General features: G+C 38.9%; 1 protein-coding gene across 5 annotated transcripts in view; it reads left to right on the top strand.

Moving 5' to 3' along the window:
• gabrb4 (gamma-aminobutyric acid type A receptor subunit beta4) overlaps positions 1-23,222 on the top strand; it is a 91,135-nt gene that overhangs the window by 56,198 nt on the left and 11,715 nt on the right. For 3 of the 5 annotated variants that reach the window (XM_077740574.1, XM_077740575.1, XM_077740572.1), the window contains exons 1-4: positions 5,755-6,700; positions 9,433-9,524; positions 19,084-19,151; positions 19,919-20,139. In XM_077740574.1, the coding sequence (XP_077596700.1) occupies positions 6,621-6,700; positions 9,433-9,524; positions 19,084-19,151; positions 19,919-20,139 (461 nt within the window). In that variant the 5' untranslated portion in view covers positions 5,755-6,620. Of the gene's footprint in view, positions 1-459; positions 528-5,754; positions 6,701-9,432; positions 9,525-19,083; positions 19,152-19,918; positions 20,140-23,222 lie in introns of those variants that run through there. The other 2 variants (XM_077740576.1, XM_077740577.1) reach the window with 1 other exon arrangement.

The following is a 23,222-nucleotide window of genomic DNA, read 5'->3' as shown; positions in this document are numbered from 1 at the left end:
GATTTACATTGGGTTTGGTGGCCTGGAGAAATAAATGGTGTTTTTTTTTCTGGCAAAAGGGATGAGGCTTTGGCTACTTGGGAAAAATATGGCCGTCCAAATCCTGACCCTAGGAGGGAGCCTCTGCTCTTGCATCTAGCCCCGTGTCCGCCTTAAGTATACTGTACGAGCTGAATCATCTATACAGGCCTCCGTATATACCAAGTAAAGCATAAATAAGCCGCGGGAAAGATTCTGGAGCTAAATTAGTGACCACTGAAGGTCACATTATGGAAGAATGCATAATCAGGCCTGTGCTTAATTCAACGCAGGCCATCTTAGACAGAGAAAAGTCAAATCATTTTTTTTCCATTTGTAAACATTGACTCTTACTGTGTGGGAATATACTACTTGATAAAACAGTTACTGTATGATATTTGACCTTTTTCGTCCATTAATTCATTTTTTTTTTATTGACAGATGGGACTCATTCAATTCAAGAACTGGAATTGAAGAACATCTACTCCATTTTGAAAATGCACAGAAAGGTGAGTCTTTCTAGTTTAAATGGTATTATGAAATATTTGTTGATGGACACAATGTGTGTTCTAAAAGTGATGAAGTCATTGTTTAGTTGTTTCTAACAGCGTAGCACAGCTGCTTTGAGATGGCATAAGTCCCTTAGCTAAGGCCAATAACAAACACGTAGACACGCACACCCTTCCAATCCCTGGTGTGCGCTCTGCAGCTGTTCTTCATCGGTGTATTCAATTGTGACGACTCAAGCCAGATGAAACCATTACGTGGCAAGATTTGCCCTAAATATTTGACAAAAATGCCCTCCCAAAATGCGACTTATACTCCAGTGCGACTCATATATTACGAATACTTTTCCCCCCACTTCATTATGATTTATAGTCTGTAAATACAGTGATGCAACTTAATCTATTTCTGAAATTTACCAGGACTATTTTGGAGTGAAACCTTGCAAGACAGATAGATCTTTTCCTTCCATATGTCACCATACGGTATTTTCTAAAATTGAATGGTGTGGCTCATTTAGCAAACCTGATAAGATCATTTGACGTACCTGGCTGACACCGCCACAGAGCCTCCCACTGTTTTTCTTAATGACTTACTCCTCTGCGTCGCTGTGATTAGCTATGATAGTTGCCTAATCTTGTAACTTCTGGCAGCTGTAAGCTATCTTGTCAATTAAAAAAACTCAGTGGAGGATTGGGTCCCACAAGGAATTACAAGTAAATTATTATCCATTTATGGTGTAATTACACTTGACCGTGGTTCCTCCTACTGTATGATGAGAGGGATTGGTGGACTCCACCTCTTTTTAATTAGCTTTGATGATTATGGCTTAGAAATGTAACTAACAAAAAAAAAACATATTCATGCATGGTTTTAAATTCCAAGTTGGGCATTGTCGTGCAATCAGGTAGCTGTTGATTTCAATGAGTTTAGCACTAATAGATCAGATCCGGGAACGCTACTTTCATTTTAAGACTATAAGCTGCGGCTTACATGTGAATAAATACGATTTTTGGATAAAATGTGCCTAAAAGTGACCAAATTGAAGACTTTTCTTTCAAAAATGGACAAAAATATATTGAGAAAAAGCCACACACGCAATCGCGGTCAATGCACTTCTATACAACTACTAATCCTTTGAATCTACTACTACTAGTTTATACTAGAGTGAGCATTCCATGCTCCAAGGTGGCTCCACCTGCATTCCCTTGCCTCACCAAGCCCAGTCCTCTCAGCGCTTAAAAGCTTTTCAATGCACTTCAAAATATTTATGAATCGAACCGTAGTTATTTTTCCTTCAACAACTGAGTGCCGTTGGCGTAGGCCGGACAGGCCAACCTATGGAGTGATATTTGCAGACACAAGCAGAGATTCCATTTGAGCAGACTCAATTATTGACTTACTATTAAGAGCTTGCTTAATGGCACTGCCATAAGAAGGTTCTTGTGCTCACATGGATTAACAGCATTCAGTCACCACCAAACCTATTTTCAATTCAAGATTGTCAGATCATGATTGCCGAGTGAATATTGCATGTGCGCAGTGAGCCGACGTGCGTATACCACAGTGCGTGGATAGGAGAATTGGACAACAACATTGTAGTCTTGTATTCCTGCATTTTTTTTTTATCCAGACCAACCTTGAGGTTCACTGCCTTAGGTCTGTTTCTTATCGTAAATGAATTATTCTCTGCCGGAATTGTGTTTTGGAGACTGTGTGCATGTATGTTAGGTGGGGTGCACTTTGTTATTGGAAAAGAAAATGACGGTATTATTTCCCAGCTAGCGTGTCCGGTCTTGAATTTGTTCATTCGATAGCTTTTGCAAATGAGCACCCGGGATTTGAAGGTAACATGACACTTCAGACTTATGGAAAATAATATAGAAATGAATTCAAGTACCTCTGTTCATTGGAAAAGTTGTGCTTTGTGAATTTTGAAATACCTTTTTGGCACCGTTGTTTTGTTTTTCCCCTTCCTGTGTGTATACGGGCTGCGAGCCGTCACGCCGCTGTTTCCATGGCAATATTTATCTGTGTGAGGAATTAATTAACCCTTTCTCACGGGAGTTCACTCCAGAAATCCCACATTGAATACAGATAGGAACTAAGGAGGGGATTGTTATTGTGCTATTTTTGCCACACATATTATTTATAAACCATCACATATTATATATTCCTGGAAGAAGAGAGAAAGAAATTCATGTTTGCTTTGGTGATGATATTCTTTGTTCCTGTGCCCAGGCTTGTTGTGTCAGGCGCTGACATTATCATTTCAAGGACAGCGGAAATTAAGTAGGCTCTTTGAATATAATTAGGAAAATTACAAAGTTACTTATTTGTGGGGGTTAAAGCCCACGGCTCATTGAAAATTGAAGCGTTAGCAAAGGGCGGGAGTAGCAAAACATAGAAAAATAGATGTATAACACATTTGATTCTGTACCGAAACAGACTTTTTGAGGCTATTTTTTTATACCAATCATTATATTCTAATCGGATTAGAAAAAAAGTTACCTGTTCCTTATTTTAGTTCTTTCCACCGTTATTGTTGTCTATCGCCCAGTCCTATTTTTTACAGTGGTGAGACAGATCTAACCTTTCCTTTTTCTGAATTGCATCCCTTGCGCTGTCAATATTGATTCTTTAGAAGGGAAACATTGGTCTAGTGTCCCTGATTTCTGACAAGGACCAAGTCATTGGAAATCTGGACTTACCTGTCCTCATTAAATTTCAAATACATTGGAAGAGTGACACTAAGCATTATGAGCAATCGGACCCCAGAGTTGAACAATCGAGGATGAAAACCATGCTGTAAAGCTTCAATAGGTGCATCTGTCATTTTTATGATTGGATTTAATGCTCACAGATGGATGGAAATCGTGCCAACATTCTACCCATAAATAATAAATAGAATTTCCATCAGACCTCCTGGAGTATACGTATGAGACATTTATTGATTACTGGTAGCTAAGATGTATATGAAGCATTTTGGTTGTTTATGTGGTTGCATGATAAGATGGGATGAGTCTTTCTTTTTTCTTTAGTAGTCCATGTAGACCTCATTCAATTTTTTTTTTTTTGATATTGTATGATGGCGTTTGAATGGAACTTGTGCAAACTCCGCCCGGCTATTCATGGAATTGCATTTCTGTTTAGGTTTATTGAGTTGAAAAGTGCTTAGTAGCGTTGTTTTTCTACTGTAGCAATGCTAGCTGGGAATATGCTCTACAAATGAGTGGTGTGATTTAAATGGTGGTTAAATCTTTGTTTTCAGAATAGAATTTGACGGCCTACTGCGTCCATAGTAGAAGGAACTTGAAGTGAAGAGTACATGAGCTGTAGATAAATGTAAATAATTGTGTATGTGCTGCAATTCAGCTGTCACAATATCTTAAAGAAAGCCTAACTTGAGTCTTTAGGTTCTCATTTTGAGAGGGAGGCTTGTATTTGTCTTGGAGACACCTGCTGCAATGATTGAATGTGCAGCGGTGACTCACCGCATACGTTTTTTTTTTCTCTTTTTTAATAGTCCCTGAAGCATAGCTTTTCACAAGCATCAAGCAGCTCAGGTGAGACGCTGGTCAGCCACTAGTGTGCTGGAGGAGAAAATAAGACATTAACAGATTGCTAGAATATTGGGACCAAAACTGGCTGATCATTAGGAAAATATTATATCGTAAAAATAGATTTTCCCAATTTATAAGAGCTTATTTTGGGAGTGGAGAAGATTTTGATGCTACCTTGCCATTTGAGATCACAAACTTAAAGTTCAGAACAAATCATTGAGACCTACAACCATATTTGGAGACTTTTGGTTTGACTGATAGACGTGAAGAGCGAGAGAAAAACGCGAATGACTTGAAGGCACCAATGCATTAACCATGTGATACTATTTATATCAGAGGGACTAGTTTGACCCAGTAACTCACATGTGTTATGCAACATGTGAATGGAGCAAAAGTAGGAAAGCGCCTGGTACATGGTCTCTCACTAGTAGACGACGTCCAATCCATTCAAACTGGGAGGGTGGCCCGGAATGGGACGCCCTCCCGTTTCCACCCTGAGTTCCGCCCCTGGTTTGCACTATAGAACCTGCTCTGCAGGGTTAGGCAGAAGTGGCTGAGAAGGTTGCTTGCACTTGTGCTGATGGTGGTGCCGTGGACAGATTGCTGGCTAAGCTCTGCAGCTATCTGACCCAAACTGCAGAGGCACCCCTTCTATTTGCTGACAAGGGAACTTCCAAAGCATCTGCAGAAACATTTTCTGCTTATTATTATTTTTCATTTTTATTGCACTTAATTTATACTGCAATTCTGGGAAATTCCAAGCATAGCCTTCTCCTAACTTTTCTTACGATTATTTATTCGTCTATCCCTGTCAGAAATGGCTAAAGATGTCCTACAAAGACGTTTTGAGCCATATTATTTTATTCTCTTCTTATAAACATAAGGCGGGGTGGCAGAAAAACAGGGAAATGACATGTTGCAACAAGAGAAGATTCCAGTATCTCGATCAAGAACGAGACGTGTTAGCGTTCCTTTAAATCGTATTGTGGAGATGCTCGTCCATTTTTTTTTCCTCTTAACAAAATGGACACATGGTAGATAAGTAACTGTCTGCTCTTGTCCCACTGACACCACATCAGTGACAGTAGCGGGTCTATTCATTTAAGCGAGCCTTTGCGCAAAGCCTTCGAATCACCACAACTGCATCAGTGCTGGATGGGGTTGCTTAGCAACTGGACAGCAAAGCGATCCCAGAAGAAAACCTCCTCCTCTGTATAAAATACAAGCTTGTATGCTCCTTGAATGGTGATGCGCACGCTGGCTTGTTAGCCATTTCCACAAAGCTTTATGTTGTTTACACCCGTGTTCATGCGTACAAAAAAATGTTAATAAGTCATCAAAATGATGCTTTCATCGTGTATCATTTTTTGGGGTGGTGGGGGGGATTTTCTCTAAGAAAGTGGGTGTCATGAGAACACAAACATTGTGCATTTGAGAAGAAAAATGGACAGTTGAGAACATGAGCTGCTGGTCAGGATTTCACCTTATGTGTCCCCTTTTCCTATTTTTTTTAAACATAGAAGTGGGAATTTCAACATAGAGGCGAGGTAGAAGGGGGAAAAAAGCTGTTTAATAATAATATTTGCGCACCAAACATCCCTGGATGTTTGGATCTCTGTCACTTTTGGTCTTTGCACTGGTGTCCAAACGCCCATTTGAGGCTGGACCTGCACAGGAGGAGACAAGTGGACTTTTCTAATGGCTCTGCATCCGAGGGGAATCTCACATGCCTTGTCATTTTGGGGGCATTCTTGCCACGAGAGGGGTGATATAGGTTGCTCTGACGTCTGCATTAGATATTAGCCACTTGCTTTTCTTTTTTTTCTTTTTTTTTATACTTCCCTCCCCAATGTGCGTTTCCCCTTCAGTGACTTCAGTGCGCTGATCTCCATCATCGTCTGTAGCAGCGACGAGAGGGCAAGGCAAGGAACGAAGATTATCTTTTGGCTTTTCTTTTCTTTTTTCTTCTCCTTTTTTTAGTCCTGACCTTTTCATTTTTTTGTTTTTTTTAGTCCAGCTCGCTTGCTCCTAAGTAAAATAGATAAAGGTGTTTTGGAAAAGCAGCACGTCTGATTCCCCGTAATCGTCGCCGATGTTGCAGATGCGAGCAACCATGCCTCTCGTGCATACTTGGACGGGGAAATTCCATCCACCGATTTGAGACTCTTTTATTTTTTCTCCAGTCTTTTTCTTTTTTTTTTTCGTCCAAATACTCGATCCTTTGCTTTCCACCTTTTTTTTCAATTCATTGAGAGCGCTCGTTTCTGAGCAAGATGTCCGATCTTTTGGTTTTGGTCGAGGGACTCTGTGACCTGCACGGATTTCCATAGCGGGGGGCCAATTTATTAAGATTTTTTTTTTTTGGACACCGAGAAGCCTGCTTGAAGACGTCGCATGCATGCGTAGATGTAGATGTAGGCTGTTTTACTCGACATTCTTCTACCATTGCCTAGTTTTTAGTTGGTGCGCTTGCCGGAGGGGACCCCTGGACTGGACTGGTTGGGATATAGAAACTAGAAATAAGGATTTGTGGAGATGTTGGGTCGCCAAGAAGAGAAATTATGTGGAATTTTCTCTGCTCTGGCAGCTTTGTCCTTCGCAAGCTTTGTTCAAAGGTAAGAAACGTCGCTCAAAAAAAGGAGGAAAAACAACAACAAACCTTTTACACTAATTCATGTCGGTCAATATGAGGCTGAGATTTGATAAATCGCATTAAAGGGGTGCCCAGGCCTTCTTATTATTATTGTGTGTTCATCTCTTCAATACTACAATCCTATATTCATATTTTTTTTTGCATAAGGTAAACATTAGTCCAAGGGTGGAGTATTAGTGCAAATTATTTGGTTGGGTTAGTCATACCCTTTTGAAGGATTCAAGTAACATTTGATTAAAATTTGGACTTTAACTCATGGGCTGCCATTGACAGCTATAGACGTCAAATGCATAAGAAGTGTATGTATGTATGTGTGTGTGGGGGGGGGGGGGTATCTTCGTCTATTGGATGCCAGATCTCTCACAAAACAGGCATTGCAGGTTGACTAGTGATAAACTAACTTAAAAATAGAGCCACATGATTGGACGTCTATTATAGTCATTGGACGTGACAGAGTTAAATTCAACTTTTGAATACACCTTTCAAAAAGCATTTGAATTGAATTATCCACTCTCCTCTATAGTCAAACATCATATTTGTCCCATCAATTTTGAGCAATATAATATTTCCCCCCCTATAAAAATGGATGCATGGCATAAATATGATCCAAATTAGATTGTCAATTTTGCACAGGGGCCAACCAGCCAAAAAGCTCAGAGTTAAGGGAATTTTAATTTGCTGTCAATTATTTAGTGCTTTGGGCTTTGAAAGGTTCAAGTGTTTTTTTTTTTGTTTTTTTTTTTTTGTTGAATCACAAAAAGCCTGAAAGAGCGCTTAATAACAACAGGCAGAATTCCCTCGACAATTAATTTTGTTTTTCGAGGCAAGTGATGTAGCGTGTGCGTCCCCTGTGGTCTGCTCCTTTTGTTGCAGCCCCCCACAGCCTGTAGAATGCTCTCTCTCTCTCATGCTCAATTTCTGACACTCCTATTCCGAATATACATTCCGGAATGGGTGCAGGTGGGAAATCTTATCAGGTGTCACTCAACATTTTCTTGTAACGATGCCCTCGAGTGTCAAAGCCACAGGTTGTGTGTGTTTGTGTGTGTGTGTGTGTGTGTGTGTGTGTGTGTGTGTGTGTGTGTGTGTGTGTGTGTGTGTGTGTGTGAGCATCCAGCTTGATGAACAGCTGCACTTCTTGTATGAGCTAATTGAGCGCCGTATCCCCTCACTAGGCCGCCAGCTAAAGTCTTCCCACCAGGGGAGATATTTTTAACCCCCACCCCGTCGGCTTGTCGTTAAATCCCATTCCACGCCCACCTCGTAAGATGGAGCGCTGGTCTTTATTGAAGTGCTGCAGGTCATGGCACCATTATTAACCCTTTATAAGGCAAGTGGCCTTTTTTTGGGGGGGGGTAATTTGACAAATTCAGTATATCACATTTGGGTCAATATAGGTCATAATATTCATTTGGTAGGCAAGTGTAACCTAGGTGACCAAAAAAAAGCCATGTCCACCTATCTGCATGCCAATTCTCATTGAAATATTATTATTTTAAATCAACTAATTCATAAAATGATCATGAAAGCAAATATAATAATGGATACAAAAAGAAAGACACTGCTTAAAGCCACCAATAAGTTGAATTTTTAACAAAAATGCATTTATAACAAATAAGAGTTCTGACATTTTTGTTTGAATACATTTTAAATGAATGTGCATTTCAACATTTGATCATTTTTCATGTCTGCTCTTTATTGTGAAAGTAATAAAAACAAATATGTATCCCCCCCCCCCTCTAAAGTGTATTCAACACACGCATTCTACATCATAATAGCCAATTTCACATATTTGCAAGCTGAGAAAAGGATGATTTGCTTTTCATTTGAATGCTTTGGGAGAATTGAGCACGCCCCAAGCGGAATTGTTATTTTTAAACAACACACAAAGGGGGTTAAAGATGACAAGCAAGCTAGTGCTGACTAGATATCGGCCCTGGGGACATAGTCTGTCTCCACGCCGCGGCCAAGCAAACGTGTGTCTCGACAGCATCGTGTGAAAGGATTTTTGTAAACCTGCATGAGATTATGCAAAAGCACCCTCATGACTAGAACATTTACTATTTGGGATGACCTGCTTCCATACAAGCCTAGACAGCTGAATATTCATCGCTTGAACCGATGACATAAATACACATAACAGCGGGCTGTATGATTGGCTGAGTATGTTATGCTACGGTAGACTAGCTGATTTTCTTTACCGTATTGCATTATTTTTAGTATGTTTTCGTTAATAGTCAGTGTTGTTCAAACTATGGACAACTGCGGCCTGCCACACAGTTTTTATAATGAAAGTAATATTGAATTTGGCCCACAAAAGTACATTGAATTCAGGCTATGTTGGTTTGCATGTTTCAGGCTTAACACAAGATAAAATTAGTCACTCCATTATTTCCCAGTCATTGTAGGAAAATGTAGAATTTCAGTACAGGAAACATCAGTCGAAAATATTAGCATTGTGGCAATACTACTGTAAAAAAAAGACAATTTGGGGGGAAGTTTGCAACCCTGACCTCAATCCCATCAAGAACTTGGCTTAAATAGAATAAAGATTGTAAACCCGACCCCAGTGGCCTCACGAGTGAATGGACATTTCAAAAGGTTGTAGAAAGTCTTTAAGAAGCCTGCACATTTAAAATAAGATGAATAGGGCTAACTTTTTATTTGTGTGTCTTTTTTTGTTGTTGTCCTCAGCTCCACTGGAAGCACCGGAATGTCTGTGGCCAAGACTACCGTGGACAAGTTGCTGAAGGGATATGACATCCGTTTGAGGCCCGATTTTGGAGGTAGGTGGGGGGACTCTGCGCTATGAGGGGCTCGAGCTCTTTTCCCGTCAAGAGGATTTTAAGTTAAAGTGCAATTTGTGGGAGAATGTCTCAGAGAGTTTGCCAGGGGGGGCAAAACATCACTTTGAAGTGATTGCAAGCATGTCATTACTATGCATCTGTTCAAACATCGAAAAGTGTGGCGAGCCATGTGTGCTACAACATACACCTTCAGATGTTAGGAGTATGTGCAAAGAAAAAATAGCTGAATACATAACTGCTAAAAAGAATGTATGCATTCTCAACTCTGCTTGATGTCAAATCGTTCACTGCTTTTTTTTCTCCTGTTTTAAATGTTTAGATGTCCAATTAATTTGATCTGGTAGGGAAGGCAGTATATGAATTTTCTTTCATTTAGCTGTCAAAACACTTGGACGTCTATTGCCGACAATGGCGGCTGATGAGTGCATTTACTTTTGCGTTTGGGAAGAATAGTTGAATGCATTAGTTTTATAGGAAGCATTGGGTCGAAATACGGCTTTGATGTTCCTTGCAACAGCGACTATCTGTATGGCAACCTTTTCCATTTAACTGCATTTAAAAATCAAACGCTGGTACAAAGCAGACTTTTCATTGAAGGGACATGTTAATGAAGTGTGATGTTAATTAATTGAGTGCAAGGAATCGCAATCGTCTCACTTAAATTTACAGCAGTGTTTCCTAACCAGAAATGATCGTACAATAACCTGAAACGTATCATCGGGATAAACCTCAAAGTACTTGCAAATTTTATGATCATGCATGTTCTGCCGCATTAATTTAATTTTAATGTCTCGCTGCTAAACAAATTTATTGAATCCTTCTGTCTGTGCAAATCTCTTTTTGAAAATTCTACCAAACATTACTTTTAATTGTGAAAGTAGTACTGTGCAATATGGGTAAAAGTCTTTAATAAAAAACATTTATCATGATATTGATTGGCCACTTTATAACACATTTTTAGTAGTTTAAACCTGCCACAAATTTCGAATGCTGCTACCTAAAACAATAAGTCGAACACGTCTATTTTATGGTTAATGACGACGCAAAAAAAGCGTTTTGATAGACTTTTATACCATTTGTCGATACAAATTGTCAAAATAAGCTCAAGCAAATGAAATATTTGATATTCATCAAGCTATGGCTTAAGTATACCCAATTTTGTGGACAAAAAAAGCTGAGCTACAGCCGACTAAAGCAGATTTTAGCCACAGTGTGCTTTCTATCTGACAAAAACTATTTAAACTCACACATATAGACAATACAATTCATCCACTAACCAATGTAACATATTTCTACCCCCGAGTCAGTCCACTATGTTGCGGCGCTATTTGGAATTAGTAGTGAAACGAAGTCTATAAACGATATGGATGCAATCTGAACTGCTCCTGGCTTCCTGACATCTCCCCGACATTAATGGGTCGTAAGCGCTGATGGACATTTTGGTCACGTGACTGATGTGATATTCAGAGAGATCAATTGTTATTCCATTGGCTGTTCTGGCCAAATATTTGCAGAGCAATCACTTGTCCTTTTGATATATATATATAATGTAAAGTAATCCAAAGAGTAAGCTGACAATTATGTGAGGCCTTTCATCTGAACACAACATTCCAAGTACAAGTAGTCAGCATTGACCTGCTTAAAACCACTGAGTGCTGCAGCCTGATATCTGCTACATCCTCTAACCAAACACGCTCATCAGCACAAATGAACTCAACAGACGTTATTTTTTTCTGCTAACCTTTGTCCAATTGAATTGTAAGCTTCAGGCTTTTGTTTATACTATACTTATAGGCATGTATATATGTATCTTGTGTTATTTTGCAAATGGACAATCTAGAATTTGAATGCCAGCTAGTTCTCTTATACATCGCTTTGGATTTTATGGCCAAAATGTTTTCAGTCTGAAGGCAAATAAATATTTTTGCTTTACTTTTGTAATACTTTGACATACAAAGACGCATGGATAACAGATTGCATTAGTGTGTTGGATTTTTAGATACATTTTGGATAAAAGCTTCCATCATAATATGTATGGCTTAGCTTCCTTATCACATTACATTAGACATGTGCAAGAGGTCAAATGTTAGAATAGGCAGGTATACATATTTAATTACTATTTTTAGGACTATTTTGATCATTCCAAATGCCAATGAGTGAAATATATAATATTGGGGTAATTCTATTGCTTACATTACAAGCCTTTTTGTCTCCAATATAAAGTTATTCAGGGCAACTTGAAAACAAAAATGAAATAACCTTGATCATCATTAACAATGGCCTTACTAGACAAAAGCCTTAACCACTTGTAATATAATATTGCGTCTGTCATCTTTGTTCTCAACCTGGACTTGTCCCAAAGTATCAATAGTTTGTCCTTTAGTTAACAGAAGTTTTAAACTAGATGCAATATGCCACGTTAAAACACCAAGGAATTCCCTATTTTTTTTTTAGACTTTTGACGTCTTTCTGCGACGTACTATAGTAGTATTTTGAATACATTTACAGTGCTCCCGTGTATCATAAGGTATGTTGAAATTGGACAGCTTTTCTATGCCTGGATGAGAGATTCATCACAATGCACTTAAGCTTTAATGGTTCCAGCTGAGAGAGCATTAGCGTACATGTGACACTTTAATGACCTCCGACATTAAAAAGCATCGGTAGGTGCCAGGACTACTGGAATTCGCCAACCAGACACTATCTGTGAGGCACAAATGGACTTTGAGTGTAACCACCTGATCTCAGACTATAAGTAGCAAGCCAATAAGACCGCTTGCTAGACTAGCAAAAATTGCCAGGCAATATTTAAGGAATTTAGGCCTCTTCAATTTTAGACCTTTGGAGAAAAAGTGTTCATCTGACCTCTAGCTGATACTTGCTGGACATCAGAAGTATTTAGAAGCTAAAAAAAAAAAAAAAAGTATACAGAGCGGCCACTTCTTCCGAGGTACTTTGCATAAACGGGCTGATATCGCAGGCGCGGCCGTAATTCAGTTACAAAGTAATGCCCATTCAGCACAAAAGAGGAGCGTGTTGTCAGAATCCCAGAATGGATGTCGGGGCATGTACAAGTGATATCTATCCTGATGAAAAGGGAACGCGTGGTGATTTATTACAAAGGAAACACGGCAGAAAATGCTCAAGCTGGGCGCTTTTCCCTTCGCTTAGATTTTCGATTTGAATTAAATGAGGTGTGCATGTTGGCAGGCGGCGGCGGGGGTGGGAGAGGTGGTAGAGGTGCTCCGGGATAGCGTGGAGGTGACGGCAAATACTTCATCCTCCCATTCACAGGCTTGTTTTCAGCAACTTTGAAACGGAGGTGCAAAAAAATGCTGATAGGACGGATTCTACTTAACCTGCACAAAACACAAAGTAAAACAAAAAATAACCCTAGGCCACGTAGCAGACATTTCCCCCTTTTTGCAAGCGTCCCCGGTGAGTCGAATCTTGAAAGTACAGTGATTGATGAGTGGTGTGTCCTTGACAGGGCCAAGGACAAGTTGCAGCCATTCCGTTGTTTCTAGAAGATAAACAAGGCTAGAAATGTCATTGGAAGTACACCGGAGATAGATGTCGTCAGCCTTACTACCAGGAAGCGCACTTAAGAAGCCATCCCGTTATTGAACCCTAACAGACAGGCGTATAAATAAGCTTTGCACATAGACATGATGGAAACAATTTTTCCAGAGATGTGCATAACAGAATGATGGAATATACAGTATTTACAGCAAGTACTCTATTATCTATAATATATATCTGTATATATGCTAGTTTAAATGCTCTGTAGTTACTTGGAATAGAAAAGATGGTTATTAATAAACACCTAATAACCAGTTTGGCTTAGTAATTGTTCCTTTTTATAAGTATTTGTAGCACTTTTGAGTTGACTGAATTATACATTCCAGCAAAACGAGGTCATCCTAGTACTTGAACTGGAATGTTTGGCAAAACAAAAGCCAGTACCGTTAATTAGTTGTACACAGTAGAGATAATGTGATGGTCACATTTGAATACATTCATAAACATATTTGCAGTTCCAATCCAACTTAAAGCATTGTGATGGAATTAAACCTGCATTTTTTTATCATTCACATGCCTTTGGCAGAACTTGACATGAAGTACTATAAATGTGATTTAATGCAGGTTACATGCAAGGTTACTCAGAAGATTAGTTGAGCAACATGGCGTCAGCGGAAAGACCCCCATGGCTGTCCTTCTCCACTTATTTCTATCTTGGGAAAAATACATGCATAGCACTAACATTGACTCAATGAATAATTTAATTCATGCAAATAAATAATACATTTTATTAGGGACATCCCCATTTTAATCACTTGATCAGGCCTGATCACTTCATTTTCATTGGATGGCAATTGGGTGTAAAATATCTTGCTAAATTGCACCAAAATCAATAACACCTCTTTAGCCAAGGTTGAAAATGGATAAATATAAAAAGAAGTATTATTTCTATACCAGTCATGACTCTAAAATCAAAGCTCGTAAAGGAAATTGTCTTTTTTGTTGTAGACTTTTCACATTTAACACTTCATTTACACTGGATTTGTTTGCTTACCTTATATAGCAAAGTGAGCCAGTTTAATTATCCAGTCCATTCAACCTTATCCCCTGGGGTACTATCCAAATGACAACGACAACATTAATCATATACACACCCAAAAAAATGGATTTTGCATATGCTCGTAAAATTGTAAGAGCAGCAAATCAATTTTGTTAAACAACAGTTAGCGCGGTATATTGTCGTTGTACACATAACTGATGAATGATGCCCACAAGGGGTGCAAAGTTCTCCAAACTTTCTCTCACGTGGCTTCTTGTCCAACAAACCCCACAGCACGTATTGTATTTTTTTTCCAAATTGCTGAAATGCGAACTTAACCAACTTTTTTAATGAGCCTTTATCAGTCGAGGTACGTTATTAAAGCTTCTAGTGGGACGTTGATTTATGAGTTGGAAAGTCCCCGGGTAATATCTGCAGTGTTTCATAATTCAATGACAAAATCAGTGTATGCAAGCATGAAGGAATGTTCATATTATGTAGCTTTTTAAAGGGGAATCTCTCGCTAGGTTTCATTCATCAGCCTCGACTTTTGTGACAGGAAAGGACGATAAGATGAGGCCACCTTTACTTATCCTCTGTCTTTTTGACTACTGGTGATATACTGCCTCTGCTCTCTTGCTTTACCTCATCATTTTCTTTTGCCTTCTGTTCTGGCTCTTTCTATTCGCCCATGTCAGAGTTGCTGTAATGATTTCCCCTTTATTCACCAGTATTTCTTCACCATACTGCGGTATCTTCACTTCTGTCCGACCCAGCTGCGGCAATAGAAACTTTTCCCCCCCTACACATCTATTGCCAAGCCCGTGTGATTAAAAAAAAAATGCTGTCACATGCGGTCATGTTTTGTGCAGTGTGTCGTTAAACCGCACTGTAAATTAGCATGTGTTGCCATAGAAACATTGTGACAGGGTCGTGACAGTCATCCAAGTCTGTGATTTTTTTTCTTTCTCTAGACTTCGCCACCTTCAAGTCTGATATTCATCAAGAGATTCCATTTCAATGTTTAATTACTGTATATGACTCCGTCGAGATGTTAATGGAGACGAGCATTTTTTTGTCTTTTTTTTTGTGCTGGAAAACATAGCATGAGGCGAGAAGTATAGTTCATTTATGTAATGCGTTAGAAGATTTGTACATGCAAAGACAATTCATGCTCAGGCCTAAAGCAAATTTCCCTTATGGTGCCACTGCATGCTGGCTGCCTCTTGGGAGAGCCATGACCGTGTTTGTCCTGCATTTTAAAATATTTGGCAGATGACTTCATCTTTGAGGCCGAATTACAAAATGTTCTCCAGGGCGGCATGGCGTGGTGTTTGGTTTTGTGTTGCTGAAATCGATGTGACATGGACATGTTACATGGTAGCCTACATGTTGAGGTTTGCTTTTTTTTTCATGCATTTCCTCTCAACAGTGGGAAGACTTGGGTTAAGTCAGGTGGAAATTAGCCAGTGGGTGTGAATGTTGTCAGTCTTGATGATAGTTGGCCTTGTGATAAAATTGTGACCCGTAAAAGCAGGCTTAGGTCTAGAAGACCAAAGAATAAATGTCTTAAAACATCATGATAAATGGGAATTTGGACTGTACAATCGAATACTAATATCGATTGTCATTGTTGCAATGAATAGACCGATTTTAGCCAGGAGTTGGCGCTCAATTTGTCTAATAGGGATGAACTCATTTCAATTTAAAGGGACGGCGCACCATCCGACGTCTGTCACGGTCAATGGCACTAAAAGAGTGAAGGGCGGAAACACAATAGTGCAAATTGCCTTACAAAAGAAGCTGTTGATTTCAAACGCGTCGGCTTTGCTGAATCACAATCAGTGTTCAACAGCGTGAGTTACAATTGCTTTCCTGCCATTCTTTCCTTGCTTCTTCTCTGCCGAGGCAGAAATAATTGATGCGAAACACTGTATTAAATGTGGGGGAAGAATTTGGCGCAAGATCTTGTTTTATTGGTTCGCTTCTTGCGGAAAGGCTTTCATAAGTGCAGCCGGCATTGAAAACAAAAGCAGAATTTCTTTTTAAAAAACACACTCGCCTGGATAAATCATGCTTCTCTTGCAACACTGAAGGAAAAAATGCCGCACAGTTGCTATGGAGCCCTCTGTTGCTAGGCAATAGGTTTATTTTCTGAGTTTTCTTTAAAGAGGAAGATTTGTGTTTTCTTTGGTGCCCATCAAATGTATTTTCAGTCGGCTTTACTCAAAAAGAAAGACGTTCTCCATTCTAAAAGCAGTTTGTTCAAATAAATCTATCTTTGCATATTCAAATGAGGGAGACATTTGCATGTGAGCGTTATGACATGAAGGACTCGCCGAGAAAGCGTTCAATGAATCCAATAACGTCGATGGTAACCCTTGGAGACCACATCTAGGAAAATTGCGCTTCTTCCTCCTTCACTTTCTTTCTCTTCCCCATTTCTTCAGAATTTCATTTAAGTGTGCGCTAAAGAAAATCGATGCTTGACCTCTCGTGACTGTATTCTTCTATGTGACTCATGACTGTTATTATTATTGTTTCCCGACGAATGGGAGCACTTTTTACAGCGTGCTCTTTGATATTCTAAAATGTCTAATCAAAAACAAAATCATTTACACCAGCTGGGCCACTTTTACCCACATTGCTGTTGGCTTGCCAGCTTTTTTTCTTTTATTTATTTTTTATTCCTGGAGCACCGACATTTTCTGTTTCATGACGTCTAGTTTAGCGTTCGTCGTGTGATGAACGATTCAAACAAACCTGTGTTGCGCTTTTATCCAAACACTCCCTGGCAGACGAGTACTCGACTCCCTTGACAACTGATAAAGGCCGTAATTACCTAAAATGGCAGACTTATCGTGTTACCAGAGACTTGAATGAACACCGTTAACCCGAACGAAACTCACCGAAAAAGGGATGAATTTATACATGGGCAGTTTCCCTTTGCGACGATAGTTTGTAACATAGCTGCTATTGCCTCTCCATAATAAAAGCATGTTGTATTCAGCTGATTGGAGGCCAATTGAGCAACACTGGCTATTTGACAGACTAACGGGAACCACATTAGCAGTTATCGACAAGTCGTATCTCGTACGGCACTTATTCCAATTGGGCTGACGTTGCATGTGTGAACAATTTTCATGACTATTGCATACATTTATTTCCAAATGGGATTTTTCCTTTATTCTGAATTCGTAAAGGTCATTAGTATTCAATGTTGCGTTACGGCCTTGTTACAGTACGATATATTTTATATATGTGTATTGAATTGCCTTATGGCTGTATAAACCCCCTGAATTAAGTCTATTAAATACGGAATTATGCCATATGATTATATACCCACTGGATCAATGTTCATAAAAGATTTTGTTCAGTTTTACACATTTTTTAGAGCAGAGACTTAAAAAAAGACTTGTTTTAAATGGTTTCAGTATGTTTACATCCAAACATGATCTGGGTGACCTTTATGAAAGTGTGTTCCATGTTTTTACAAAAGCAAATTGCAGTTGTTGCCAAAGTACTTGTTTTCCATTTTATGTTCAGATCAATTTGCTAATTACCATTTGGCTTTGAATTGATGACTGGTGGTTGAGAGCTATTTTTAAGATTACAAGATAAAGTTGACATCTTGCTACTTGACCAAAACTGGTTTAAAAGGAATACTATACATTACATTGTTATCCTATTTGATGACGTTTGGCAAAAATGAGCCGACCTCTGAGCCACGAGTTAAACACGAGCATATTTAGAAAAAGCTGTACTAACAAAGCGAGAATCATTTCCCTTCAAAACGCCATCAAAATATGCAGAGAGTGAGACTTTGCTTTCTGGCTTTCTCTTCATCTCACCAAGAAATGTACTTTGACATCTCTCGGGAAAACAGTTACTGGTTGCCTTCTCAAAGTGCATTGGAAAATGGCTCTACTTTCCTCTGCCTTTTTTCTCCATGTTTGCAAAGAGATGGGTCAGGGGATATGACAAAGCTTCGGGGCATTCGGGAAACTGGGAGGAGAAGAGCCCCCGGAGAAAAGAAGAATATAGGACATCAGACAACATGTCAGTTGTTTTTTCTTTACAGTGACCACCAACTCAAACTAAATTAAAGATCCCTATTAACTCATATTTTTGCTTTGGAAAAATGAACAGATTGACAAATGACACAATGACAGCAATTTTCATTTTTTACTTTTCATTTAAAGGTGTTGCTGGCAAAATATCAACTCATATAACACGCTCACTAGCTTTGTATGATTAGTTTTTTGATTAGTATTGATGGCATTGAGTGATCATGTTTGACAGCCTTTTTTTAACTGGAGGGCTATGGAGTTAATTAGTGCAAGAGACAATTTGTGTTCACCAAAAAAAAAGTGTCTTTTTTGCCAAAAAGCAATTTTGCACCTAACAAAAGAAAAAAAAATCTGTACACTTTGTGCGTGATAGTATTTTATTTTTCAATCCACCATCCTCCATATAGCATTAGGCTGGCTGAGTAGCCAATAAGCCATGTTCTGATTGCCTATGGCACAAAAGTGCTACAAAGAAGCGTTTTCACAAGCAAAAAAATGAAAGCAAATAATATGCATTGACTGAATTTTTCATGCCAAAATACAAAAAATGACCATTTTTCTTTTACTTCGATGATGTTGATAACCATGGCGACAATAAGCAGGGAGCGCCATTGTCAGCCACAGCTGCTTTCTTGCAACGTCATTGCATGCTCAGTGTGAAAAAACAAGTTGTCTGAATATTTAAGACGGCTTAAGTGTTTACAGTACACGTAAGCAATTTGCTCTGCATATCTGTTTACAAGATGTACTGCAATCATGCAAATGGGGGCTACTTTGTTCTTTGCTTCGGCATGGATGACTGCCTATTTTTACAATGTTTATAGCAACTAATGAGTTAAAATCAGTGCTTTGCACTTCACTTTTCATCGTAAGTAAGGTTTATTCTCCTTTTTTTTCCTCCCTTAAGGTGCTCCGGTCATCGTTGGGATGAGCATCAACATAGCCAGCATCGATTCCATCTCAGAAGTAAACATGGTGAGTCCTTAAATATGAAGGATAATGGTTACATGTTGCCTTCAGTGCTAATGAAATGTTCAAAAGATATTGAGGTCGCATCAGTACTCGAGGTTTTGTGTCATGTGTTCTCTGAATCACTTTGGCTCAAGTGTGCCTCTATAAATAAAGCAGAACTGACTCACCCCAGGTTATACTTTATATCGTGTATAATAATCGCAACTGTGGCACACTCTTAATGACATGCTGTAGAATTCAAGGCCTTATTTGTGCATGAATCTTACATATTACCCTTCACTGTGACCATACCAACAGTATATGTCATACATACACTTTTAATAAGCATGACAAAGTAAATGGTTTGGTCAAGGGTGTCCATATTTCAGATCCAAATACAAACCGTGCACCAATCAACCAGCATTTCTTTCAACAAGATCCCATTTAATTTGTTCCAAGCACAAGGTGCGTTTTGAGTTGTGGCAGGACAAGTCAAGGCTTCCTCGCCATGACAACACGCCTGCACACTCTTCCTAGCTGAGAAGAACATTGGTGTAGTGCAGCTACCTCCCTTTTCACCCAACCTGGCTTTCTGTGATTTTATTTATCCTTCCCAAAACTCAAGGGAGTCATCAATGGCAGCTGTTTTCAACACATTAAATGGCCGCCGAGCTACGAATGTTTTAACAAGAGTGCGAAATATTCTGGGAACGGAAAATTTTGGTTTTTTTTTGCTGAAGCACACATTTTTTATAATTGAATTTGTTTTGTTTCTGTGAACTCCCTTCTAGGACTATACCATCACAATGTATTTCCAGCAAAGCTGGCGAGATAAGCGTTTGGCTTATGGTGAGCTGAACCTCAACTTGACTCTGGATAACCGTGTGGCGGATCAGCTTTGGCTTCCGGACACCTACTTTCTTAATGACAAGAAATCCTTTCTACATGGAGTGACGGTTAAAAATCGAATGATTCGACTACACCCCGACGGCACCGTCTTGTACGGGCTGAGGTAACAACAACAAACACTATCACCATGTCATATGCAATAGTAATATACTGTAATATATTTTAATGAATAAGAAACAAAGCCCCTACCAAAATCAATGCAAAAAAATCAAAGATCCATTTTGGGATGCTAAAATGAACACATCAGGTGCCTTTTAAAATGGGAATTAATTCATGAGCTTTATTTTTTTCTTTAAAAAAGCACGGCAAAGAAGTGAAGGACGCTAGAAATATGTTTTGTTCTATGAATAAAATGGCAGTGACAAGGTTTGGATCATAGAAAAATGAATTATTAATGTGACAATCAGTGTTCAGACACGCTAAATTACTGAATTTGTTTTGACAAAGAAGGAAAAAAGTGTTATTTTTTTCTTTTTATGACTCTTTAGATGGCTATAAATGAACCAGCCTTAAAAATAAAAATAAATGCCAGTACTGTGAAATTTAAAGTTTCTATTTAAATAACCTTTAAATCATTGGCTATTATGGATGGTGCAATTAATTTTGAAATGAATAATAGTGTTATTTTCTTATTAATTAGGGATGTAAGTATTGAAAAACCAGCAAGCACAAAGATTATATCAAAACAAGAAAGTTTATTTGCAGGGACTGAGGAGGTCAAGTTTGTCTAAACGTATATAAGCAATAATTGGGACTGTGAATGGCTGTTTTTTCTACTTTATCAGAAGCAAACATATAACGGGCCTCGAGGTAAATCGTGTCTGGACAATTTTGCTTGTCTCTGTCTTACAAATGTAAGCCTTAAAGCAAAAGTAGATGAATTCCTCCATAAATTGCAAATAATTCTGCCCGAAGATGTCTGTAAAAAAAGCTAATCAATTTAATAACTGAAGCTTGTTCAACACAATAGACCCAAAGCAAGACAAACATGTTAGTAAGTTTTATTTTAGGCATCATATACTAGACTAAAAAAACAAATAAAAATAAAAGAAAGCACACAAGAAATGAAACCAGTCTGAAAAGAAGGTTAATCTTGGTTGTGACACCACAACAAATTCCACTTTTTTTTTTAGTCCTAAATCCATGACTAGCTATTCCAAGGGTGAGATTTACCTTTTAATCCCACTGGAATTCTGGTTGTATTCTACCCTGAAACAAAGGAGGCGTAAAATGGATCAAGATCCCGATAAAATGCCCCCAAAAGCCCCCACGGTTTCCTAATCTGAATTAAGATTCCCGCCTGCACCGCTTTGGGAAGGCCAGGTTCCATCGGAGCCATAAAAGTACCATCACGAGCTGAGAAGATTGGATGGCAGCCAGAAGAAAATGGGATTACAGCTGCACTTGCGCATCCACTGATGGCGTGCTGCAAAAAAAAGGGGGAATCTTGTTGATACGAATTCTGGCATTAGTTTGTCCTCTGAACATCTGCAGAGGTGCTTGTTTCTTATTATCACCCTGTGCATAATGCTTACTAGCAGATTGCATCAAGACCTTGAATCTGTCCATAGGACCATTTCAGGAATGCGCTTTTTAAGCAGATACACTTTATTGGATACATATACAGTCACATGGTGAATATTCTGCAACCAATCATAATGCAAAACTGACCTGAATGTGTTTTTTTGGGACTTTATATACTGTATAGTAATATCGTTCATGCTTTTCTTCCTTTTCTTGCAATTATTAATCCGACACAATACTTTGCTTTTTTTTTTACAAATTGGGGTATATTGACTTTTTAGAATGCAAAAAAAGAATTTTTTTCACAAATTGGGGTATGTTGGATTTCTAGCATGCAAAAAAGGCTGTTTTTTTTAGCAAATTGGGGTATATTGGCGTTTTAGAATGCAAAAAAACCTTTTTTTTAACAAATTGGGGTATATTGGCTTTCTAGCATCCAAAAAATGGGCACATTTTTTGTTTTTCTTTGTTCCGATGAGGTGGCAGTATATATTGTAGTATTCTCTGAGCAAGTACGCTGCATCAGCAGACTGTGTGGGTGTCAGAAGTGTTGCTCATGCATCTGATGTTGTCTTCCTTGTCTGGAGTCCACCTCCACAGCAGAAAGTTACAATAACTAGAGCTTTTTTTGACGAGTAGAAATGCACATGCATTAGAATTCTGTACAATACATATCATATTGTTTTTTTTCTTCTTCTTCATTATCCATCCTATAATCCACTGAATGCATACAACCAATGTCTTTCCCAGACAAGGTTTGCAAACACAGTTAAAAGAAATTGTTGCCCCAAATGTCAGTCATTGTTAAAACGATATATTGTTCCGCATTACAGCTCCTCAGGCTTACTTTAAGCACACGAGTAAGACATGTTGTTAATGGCAGGGTTGCTTTTTTGGCAAATTTGTACATGGAAAGTTTAATTGCCAAGTGACCTCTCCGATTTATGTAATTAGGCCTGATGTTATCTCCACTCACAGTGAATCAGCAGTGTGTCGCCCCACTCCATGTAGTCGGCGGGGGAGTGCTGTGAAGGCAGCGGGGAGGTGTAGCACAGCAGAGGGGTAACAAATGCACTTTGAGCAGCAGAATGCTTGTGCAGCACAATGCAGCTCAGTGTCATTTTGAATAATAGATATCGCACACCGGTCACACACACATTTCCTTCACTAGCCTTCTTTCCCCCCGCCTCCTTGTATCGTCGGCATCGGGGCGACATTTTACTCCTTTTTCTCCATTGCTTCAATTGCAACAGGTTGTACCAATGAATTGAATTGAATGCTTTTATTGTCATTGTACCAGTATAATGAGATTTCAATGGTTAGGCCATGGTAAAAGACGGCAAGAGTTAAGTGTTTAGTTCATTTTCTACATGTCAAAATGAAATAAGTACTGTCAGTTAAATATTTTAGGAGTGGTCGCCATTTTTTAGGATCTTTTAACTTTGGGCGGTGCAGTTGGTAAAGTGGGGGCCGTCCAGTGATGTAAGGGTCAGCGGTTTAATCCCAGCTCTGCCTGCCCGCAGTCCTTGTGCTAGACCCTCAACCTTAAATTGCTTCCGGTGGCCAATGGGCCAATGAGATGTTGTAAAGCGCTTCCAGCACATAAAATGGCATATAAGACTTGTACTGTCATTTGTAGAGAAAGCCAAGAAATCTTATTAA

Source organism: Stigmatopora nigra, chromosome 19 (assembly GCF_051989575.1).
Source record: "Stigmatopora nigra isolate UIUO_SnigA chromosome 19, RoL_Snig_1.1, whole genome shotgun sequence".
Taxonomy (NCBI): Eukaryota; Metazoa; Chordata; class Actinopteri; order Syngnathiformes; family Syngnathidae; genus Stigmatopora; species Stigmatopora nigra.
This window is presented reverse-complemented; position numbering and strand designations above follow the sequence as displayed.